Source organism: Bidens hawaiensis, unplaced genomic scaffold, assembly GCF_021521415.1.
Source record: "Bidens hawaiensis isolate Kalapana, Puna unplaced genomic scaffold, B.hawaiensis_p1.1 tig00015346_1, whole genome shotgun sequence".
Classification (NCBI taxonomy): Eukaryota; Viridiplantae; Streptophyta; class Magnoliopsida; order Asterales; family Asteraceae; genus Bidens; species Bidens hawaiensis.
Window position 1 is genome coordinate 354,540 of NW_027492370.1, and position 9,420 is coordinate 363,959.

Below are 9,420 nucleotides of genomic sequence, written 5' to 3' on the forward strand. Positions count from 1 at the left end.
ATGCATATTGAATAGTTAAATCAATCTGACCTCCGCCATAGGTCATCTTGAGTGACTAATTAAATTTGGCCTCCACTATAGGTCATCTTGTGAAAAACGAGGGTGATATTATCGTGGAAAAGTTGGGAACAACAATAAACAACAAGCTAGGCATGCGTCAACATATAATTTTTGTGTAAACAAACAAACTTTAAACTTGGTAACTTTATGTGTACGAGGAGAGCATGTGTGATAATATTTCATAATTTGACAACTTGAATTGCGTATGAAAATCTGTATTGTAACATTAATGATGGAGATAAGAACTTGTAATAAGTCATTCTCTGAAAAGATGGAAACTCATCGAAAAAAATTATTGAGTGTAATTTTCTTTTAATAGCCTTATTTGAGGTTTGTTCATTTCGTCACCTTCATTGAATTTAATGTTAAATGATGGACAAACTGCTATTTTATTTTGTTTATTATTGTAATCTTTTTGTTTAAAATATTATTATATAAAAATCACTAAATATTTTTAGAATTAAAAATAAATTTCATTGCTATTTCCATTGTCAAAGTAGTCTCAAAAATCATTTTCTTCCTTTTACGTTCTTACCGTTTCAACTTAGTGTACTTTTCTATATAATTTTAGGTTTTGGTCTAATTTTTTCAAGTTAACGTGTATGTGTGGTTAACGTTTTAATGTCTATTTTTTTAGTAGTCCTGTCGCAACACATTGGTTCTAAATACTAGCTCGATCAGTTAAATTTTTTTTAAATGTTAAAACAAATAATAAAGAGTAAACTGCTAAGAACTTACACCATCTTCAACTCATCGTCTCTACCACTTTCTTCCGCCTCTACTTGCCACCATCGGCGACCACCTCCTGATCCACTATCTGCACAAAAGTTGGAGCAAATCGGAATGTCTAGACCAACAAGTACCACCGCGAACGAGTTACAGATCACAAATGTATACCCTAAAGTGAACCAAATTGAACGAGTTAATTATGTGACTATCAGTTATTGATAATGACTATTTTTATAAGCCAATTTTTTTTTGTCTTTTTCAATTGAAAAAAAAAACTCGCTTATTTTGGTATTTTCCTATTAATTATTTAAGCAAACGTCAAAATCATTGAAAATGTGACCTATTATAACGACTCGAATAATTCTTTTTTGGATTTCTAATATATTTGCAACATCATACCGAATAAGGGCATCCGATAGGAAAATAGAAACCATGTATCAAAAAGATGCATTCTAGTATGTGTAATAATCTTTCTGATTTTTCGGTCTTGCAGTTGTATTGACACCATCACACTAACTCGACCACTTAAGGATGGTGATATTTTGGTCTCAAATGAAGAAACTTTTGCTCTTGGATTTTTTAGCCCCGCAAACTCCACCGACAGATACGTGGGTATCTGGTATAACAAGGTTTCTGAGAAAACTGTGGTTTGGGTTGCCAATAGAGACCGCCCTATCACCAACTCATCCGGTATCCTATCCATTGATGAAACCGGGAACCTCGCCCTTCAAGTAAAAGATCAAAGCTTTGTGTTTTGGTCGACCAATGTTTCCGGCGTGGTGAATAATGTTTCTTCAGCTCAGTTGTTGGATTCCGGGAATTTGGTGTTGTTTCAAGGCCTAAACAAAGAAGTCTATATATGGAAAAGCTTTGATCACCCTTCAAATACGATTCTACCGGGTATGAAAATTGGGGTTGATAAAAGAACGGGTTTGAACAGAGTATTTACATCTTGGAAGTCTAGTGGAAATCCCGGTTTTGGGGATTATTCACATAAAATGGAGCTTGTTGGGTCCCCTCAGTTGTTCCTGTTTCAAGGTAAGACAAAGGTTTGGAGGACTGGGTCATGGACGGGTCACGGGTGGAGTGGTATACCTGAGATGAGTGCAAATTATCTTTTTAACGTTACTTACACAAACAACGACGAAGAGGTGACAATCGTTTACCAAATGATCAACTCGTCTATTTTTTCTAGATTAGTGGTTACGGAGTCTAGAACCATGGACAGGCTAACTTGGCAGGAGGCAGATCATAAGTGGGTTAACTACTGGTCGGCTCCAAAAGACCAGTGTGATGGCTATAATCATTGTGGTCCTTTTGGCCTTTGTGATCCGTTTAGATTAGGCGCTTTTGAGTGTGAATGCTTTCCCGGATATGAGCCACAGTCACCACAGGGCTGGGACCTAAGGGACGGTTCCAAAGGGTGTAAGATAAAGGCCGGGACACAGATTTGCGAGGCAGGTGATGGGTTTGCTGAATTGGCACATGTTAAGGTGCCGGACACATCTACGGCACGTGTGAACATGAGTTTGGGATTAAAAGTGTGCGAAGATTTGTGCTTGAGGAATTGCACGTGCGTGGGGTATGCACTTGCTGATACTAGTAAAGGAGCTGAGGGTGGAGGTTGTATTACGTGGTATGGGGACATGATCGATACGAGGACATTTTCTGATGGGGGCCAATCTTTTTATATACGGGTTGATGCAGCTGAATTAGGTATTACACTATCAGTTATATTTCTGTTTGTTATTGTCTTCATTCTTTGAAAACTTATATTTATATAAGGATAAAGAAATATTTGTCTATTTATTTACTTAACAAATATTGATCCAAATCAGTAACATTACTACCACACAAAGATGATTATAGTCTTATTAAAGCTGAAAATGATAATTAACCATCTGAACAAGAAATACCAGTTAGCCTAATGTTTCCTGTGATCGTATTTCAGCAATGTACTCATCAAAGAGGCGAAATAGATCCAATAAAAACCGATTTCTGATCATCGGGATGCCAATGATTATAGCAGGGTTTCTGATCTTGTCTGCCTTCATTTGTTGTTACGTAAGAAAGAAAAAAGGTATGTCAAAGTTCATGTATATTATCAGATAGTATATCTATATATTAGTGGCAGTTAGTTATTCTTGTTGATATTTAGTTGCATGCTTTATAGTTCCCATTGTATCAGAGCTGAGACTTGAGAGCAGTTTAACTAAGTTACCTGAGCTAAACTATCAACTTATGAACCTTAACTGACTCAATCCTTTGTTTCATCAGCGCACGAAAACACCTTAAGATTGATTTGCATTTTATTCATGATATGTTTCTAACTCGGTGCATCATGATTTGTTATACGTCTACTTCTGTTCAGCTAGCGGATGTATTGACCAAAGGGTTGTCATCTTGACGTTTTGACACTCTTTAGCCCAAGCTTCACGTTTTCGCACCTATTTTGCTTGAGGGGACATATTAGTTATCTATATATTAGGGGCTGTTTATATCAATAGCAGTTAGTTATTCTTGTTGATTGTTAATTATTCTAGGAGAATACGCATGTATCATAAAAGACGTGAAACGAAGCTAGAATTAACAAATCATTTTGTTCCTGTTGATTTGTTTTTTTTTTAATTTAAACCATTTTCAAAATATACACACAGGACTAATATTTTTTACTTTAATTATATGTTTCGAATACAACATTATACAAGGATCTTAAAAGCATTCTACCCCTGAAACATCCATCCAGCAGTACTAGCTAGTTCATCTAAAAATTAAGAAAGTTGGGATCAAACCAAACAGAGACTTTTTTTTTTATTCCGCTTGGGCCAGTGATCAAATTTCATGGTTCAGGGTTCGGACTTAATTTTTTAGGTAGAAGAGGAATGAAACTAACACAAATGCGTTCTTTATAAACTAATGTTCATTGATCCACTTATTTATTTGATGCAGCCAAACAAGATGAAGGCAAAGTTGGATTCAGTTTCATGAATAGTTTAAAATCCTTGGAGGGGTCTATGGAAAAGGATATTGGTAAAAATGTTGATTTAGATGTGTTTGATTTTAGCACAATAGTTGCAGCAACCGATAATTTTTCTCATTCAAGCAAGCTTGGAGAAGGCGGATTTGGCTCCGTTTATAAGGTAGTGTCACGCTGTCCTCAAAAATTGTTAAATTTTTTGGGTTGAAGGCGAGAAAAGTTTGGTCCTTAAGTAAAATGGGTTTTTTATTGGGTTTAAGCAATCGATCAAATTTTTGTATGGACTTATTTGGTTAAGATTTGGATTGTAATAAATTTCTTTTATAAAACCGGCTTAAATGAATTGGGTAATTACGATAAAATAATAAGAACACGTTCATTTTTTCCAATATATGTATGTGTGTGTGTATTAGCTAATGAAGAATGGATTGCTCAGGGTAAGCTACTAAATGGGCTTGAAATTGCTGTCAAAAGATTATCGCAAAGCTCAGGTCAAGGAATGCAAGAATTCAAGAATGAAGTCATGTTGATAGCAAAACTTCAACATAGAAACCTTGTCCGACTTTTGGGATATTGTTTCTGTAAGGAAGAAAAGATGTTAGTCTACGAAAATTTGCCAAATAAAGGCTTGGATTCTTTCATCTTTGGTTTGCATCCTAACCTATAACTTAATTCTCTAATTCAACTAGATAATTTCCTAAATTTCTATATATTCTTAAATACTCATTGGAATGGTTCCTAGATCAAGAAAAGGCATCTCTATTAGATTGGAAGAAACGGTACCAAATCATCCGAGGAATTGTTCGTGGCCTACTATATCTTCATCATGATTCTAGGCTTAGGATCATCCATAGGGATCTAAAAGCAAGCAATGTTCTGCTAGATGCAGATTTAAACCCTAAAATTTCTGATTTTGGAATGGCAAAAATCTTTGGAGGAGATGAAGGCGAAGCTAAAACACGTAGAGTTGTTGGAACATAGTATATATCATTCTTAGCTCTATAATCAACTCAATTTTAATACATTGTTTATTTAATGATGACATAATTTGATCGTAGTGGCTATATGTCTCCGGAGTATGCAATGCAAGGCCTTTTTTCAGTAAAATCTGATGTTTATAGCTTTGGAATTTTAGTTCTGGAGATAATAAGTGGTAGGAAAAACAACAGCTATTACAAGGAGGACACTGTAATTAATTTGACTCGGCATGTAACTAATTTTTTTTGTTTTGATTTGTTTTTTTTTTTGTTAATTGTCCTTCCCACCAAACAAACTTCAATACAAATTCAGGTTTGGGACTTGTGGAAACAAGGAAACGTGTTGCAAGTAGTTGACCCATCTTTAGGAGATTCATTTGATGCCCGTGAGGTTCTTTTATGTATTCATATCAGTATTTTGTGTGTTCAAGAATTGCCTGCGGACCGACCTACAATGACAGAAGTAGCTACTATGTTAAGTAGTCATGAAACGAAGCTTCCTTCTCCTAGTCAACCGGCATTCATCTTTGGACAATCAAATCGTCAGAACTCAACATTAGCATCGACTAGTGGTGGTGGCTCTGTGGACGATGAGACCATCACCATCCCTCATCCTCGGTAATTTCGTAATACCGCGTAACGTACTATCCTCTTGAACTTGCACTTTTAAAACCGAGAAATGTAAAATAACTGGATTATGTGACATATGCTTGAACATTATAAATGTAGTGTTGAATGTTAGTCCTTTTTTATGATGGTTTGAACACTAGTATAAAATGTGTTACAACCTATTCCGGATTAACGCCATATTGCTCCAAGCCATTAGATGAACTATGTAACGTGATTTCAAAATATGTGTGTGTAGGCTTATGTTCATGCGAAAAGTGATTTTATCGTATTTATTTTATATTAATTGATATGCGATCGTATTAACGCTCGTTTAGGTGCTTCATATTTCTAATAACTATTTTACTCGTTAGTTGGTCGTTTTAATATATAAGTTTTGTATTTTATTTTTATCCACAAAACTGGATGTTACAAAACTAGGGTTGAACTGATTAGTCATGGATGAAATCTTGATTAGAATGAGTTGTAGTTGATGGAATAGCTCTGAAAGTCATGAAAAACGGCCCGAGGGAAGAAATATTTTGACCTAGGGTTGGTTCCATTAAATAGGGAATATAAAAACGAACATTCCATAAGAAACTCGAGAAGCCGTAGGCTGCATCGGGCCTAGCTTAGCCTTACCGCCTTACGCCCCCTTCTAGCGTAGCCTTATGCTATGCAAATCCACCTTACGCCAGCCTTTTTCATGTTCAAACTTTTCGTTTTTCTACGTTTGTTTATCCTGTGAACCATACAGGACTTCCATGTGCATCCTTCCTCTTGGGTTTTGATTATTCTTCATCATATTAGCTCCACGTCAATCGTTTAAGCTCCCATCACCTGCACATACAAAACTAAATAAGAGTGAAGGTGATGCCTGGTATGTTAAATATTGGAAAAAAATGGTATTGAAAAACAACCTGCTCAATTTACTAAAGGGGTAAGTGTTGATATAAAGATGGTATTGAAGAACGCATCATGTCTGGATATATCACTACAAGAATTTGACCCTATAGAGACAACACATAGCGACAACAAACTTCGTCGCTATATATTAACTTATAGCGACGACATGTCGTTGATATAAAGATATTACATGTCGTTGATATAAAGATATTGTAGTTTTTGACCAGTTAGACCCTATAGAGACGACAAGTCGTCGTTACAAGCAAAATTGTTTTCTTTTAGAAATTTTTTAAATTATAGAATAACAAATATTCATTAACTAAAATTTTATTTGACCGGTCAAACTTTGTAGCAAGTTAAAAATATATTCTTTTGATTTTTTTTAATTATAAAATAGTATATAATAAAAACTTAAAAAGATTATTGACCGGTCAATCCCTTTAGCAACGACTGTGTTGCCGTACAAGTTAAGTTATTTATTTATTTATTTACTTTATGGAATATTAAATAACTTAAAAATATTTTTGACTTGGTAGATCCACGACATGTCGTTGCTACAAGTTAAATTATTATTTTTGATTGGGGATTACTCCATAAAATAGTAACCAACTTTGAAATTTGTTCCAATCAGGAACTGATAAAAACTTTTGTTCCAATTAGGTCATTGAACTTTTAATTTTTGTTCTAATCCTAGATAGTTTACCTGAATAGCAGGTAATCTAGGCTTTTTTTTAAAAAAAACCCAAAACAAAATTCAAAAAAATTAATAAAAAACCATATTTCAAAATATAAAAACAAAAACAAAAGAAGTAAAAAATAAAACTAAAACGTTTTGTCTGTTGTCCTCGTTCAACAAACAAAAAAACAAAAAAAAAACCGACCCGAAACCCATTTTGACCTTTCTGACCTAACCCGGACCCGTTCTAACCCGAACCTGTTGACCCTAACCCGTTCCGACCCGAACCAAAACAACCCATTTTGGTCAAAACGTGCTGAAACAAGCTGTTAAGTGCTGAAACGAACTGAAAAATCGCTTAAACGAGCTGTTAGGTGTTGAAACAAACTAAAAAATCGCTTAAAAGAGCTGTTAGATGCTGAAACGAACTAATAAATCGCTTAAACTAGCTGTTAGGTGCTGAAACGAACTGAATAATCTGTTAGGTGCTGAAACGAACTAAAAAATCGCTTAAACGAGCTGTTAGGTGCTGAAACGAACTGAAAAATCGCTTAAACGAGCTGTTAGGTGCTGAAACGAACTGAAAATACGCTTAAACGAGCTATTAAGTGCTGAAACGAACTGAAAAATCGCTTAAACGAGCTGTTAGGTGCTGAAACGAACTAAAAAATCGCTTAAATGAGATGTTATGTGCTGAAACGAACTGAAAAATCGTTTAAACAGGTGCTAAAACGAACTGAAAATACGCTTTAAACGAGTTGTTAAGTGCTAAAACGAACTGAAAAATAGCTTAAACGAGCTTTTAGGTGTTAAAACGGACTGAAAAATTGCTTAAACGAGCTGTTAGGTGCTGAAACGAACAGAAAAATCGCTTAAACGAGCTGTTAGGTGCTGAAACGGACTGAAAACTCGCTTAAGGAGTTTTTAGGTGCTTAAACGAACTGAAAAATCCTTAAACGAGCTGTTAGGTGCTGAAACAAACTGAAAAATCGCTTAAACGAGCTATTTGGTGCTGAAACAAACTAAAAATCGCTTAAATGAGCTGTTAAGTGCTGAAACGAACCAAAAAAATCGCTTAAACGAGCTTTTGTTGTTAAAACGAGCTGTAACGTGTTTAAAACGTGCTGATTCGTTGCTAAAAAAAAACCTGGCCCGAAACCCGTTTTGACCCGTTCCGACCTTGACCCGTTTTAATCCGAACCTGTTGACCTTAACTCGTTCCGACCCGAACCAAAACAACCATTTTTTAAGTGACCCGTTTCGACCCTAACCCGTTTCAACCCTAATCCGTTCCGACCCATGACCCGTTTTGACCCAACCCAACCCATTTGCCACCTCTAATAACAATATAACTAAAATGATTGTAATTTATTGCAATTTTCCAAAAAAGAAAATTTGAACATTTTTCCATTTTTTTTTCATTTTTTGTAATTTATTGCAATTTTTCGAACTTTTTTTTGCAAATTCTCGGAATTTTAAAATTATATTTCGCACTTTTATTTATTTTCGCAACCTTTAAAAGTTATTATGCAAAATAAAAACATTGAAAATTTTTTAAAAATAACCTAGATTACCTACTATCTAGGTAAAATATCTATGATTGGAATAAAAATGAAAGTTCAATGACCTTATTGGAACAACTTTCAAAGTTGGTTACTATTTTATGGAGTAATCCCGATTGATTATTTTAAATTGGTTACACGTAGCGTGGATTGAGGCTAGGATTAGAACATATGAGCAAGCGGAAGATATATATATATATCCCATATTTATTGTTTCAACGCTAGCATGCACGCGTAGTTTAAACGTTGCTCATATGCGTGGGTTGTTTGAGGTCATGAAACGTGCCTTAGGAGAAATGCTTAGCCATATTCGGGGTGTTGGTCGTGTTGTGAGAAAGACGTCCCCTAATGTGTCCTCGAGTATGTTCCCCACCACACAACATCATTGGCAAGACACCGTTAGTGAGCAAATGAAAGAACAAATTGCAACAGAACTCGAAGAAAAAGTTAACGAGCAATCATTGGGAAAGAATGCAACAAGACATGGAGCGATAGTTTCAACAGCGAATGGAACAACTTGAACAAATTCGCAAAGACTTTGAAAGCAATATTGAGGTGGTAAGCGTCGTGGTGATCGTCTTGGTGATCGTAGTGGTGATGAAGATATTTAATGGTCTTGTTTACTTTTTTATTGGTTTGTAGTTCGACTAATTCGAGATATTTTGGTTTGTAATACACTGTTAGCTTGGTGATATTTTGGTTTGTAACGCACTATTAATGTAGTGATATTTTGGCTTCTAGTTTGGTTTGATATGTTTCAGCAGTTTTTTTATTTGATTATAACATTTTTAAGGTTTAAACAGCTGGAAATAAATTTTTAGGAAAAATAAAAAATAAAAAAAGGTTGACTAATAGCGACGATTTATTGTTTCCATAAGCTTTTATCTATAGCAATAACATGTTGTCTCCATAAACGTTTATCTAAAC

The 9,420-nt window shown here is 34.9% G+C and overlaps 1 protein-coding gene across 1 annotated transcript; it reads left to right on the forward strand.

The window, feature by feature from the left end:
- Nucleotides 1-756: 756 nt before the first annotated feature.
- Nucleotides 757-5,477, forward strand: LOC143548963 (G-type lectin S-receptor-like serine/threonine-protein kinase RKS1). Its single transcript, XM_077039993.1, has 8 exons — nt 757-951; nt 1,209-2,505; nt 2,741-2,869; nt 3,739-3,929; nt 4,203-4,413; nt 4,509-4,746; nt 4,825-4,975; nt 5,057-5,477. Exons 1-8 carry the CDS (start codon nt 757-759, stop codon nt 5,363-5,365), a joined length of 2,721 nt encoding a protein of 906 aa, XP_076896108.1. The 3' UTR covers nt 5,366-5,477.
- Nucleotides 5,478-9,420: the final 3,943 nt, after the last annotated feature.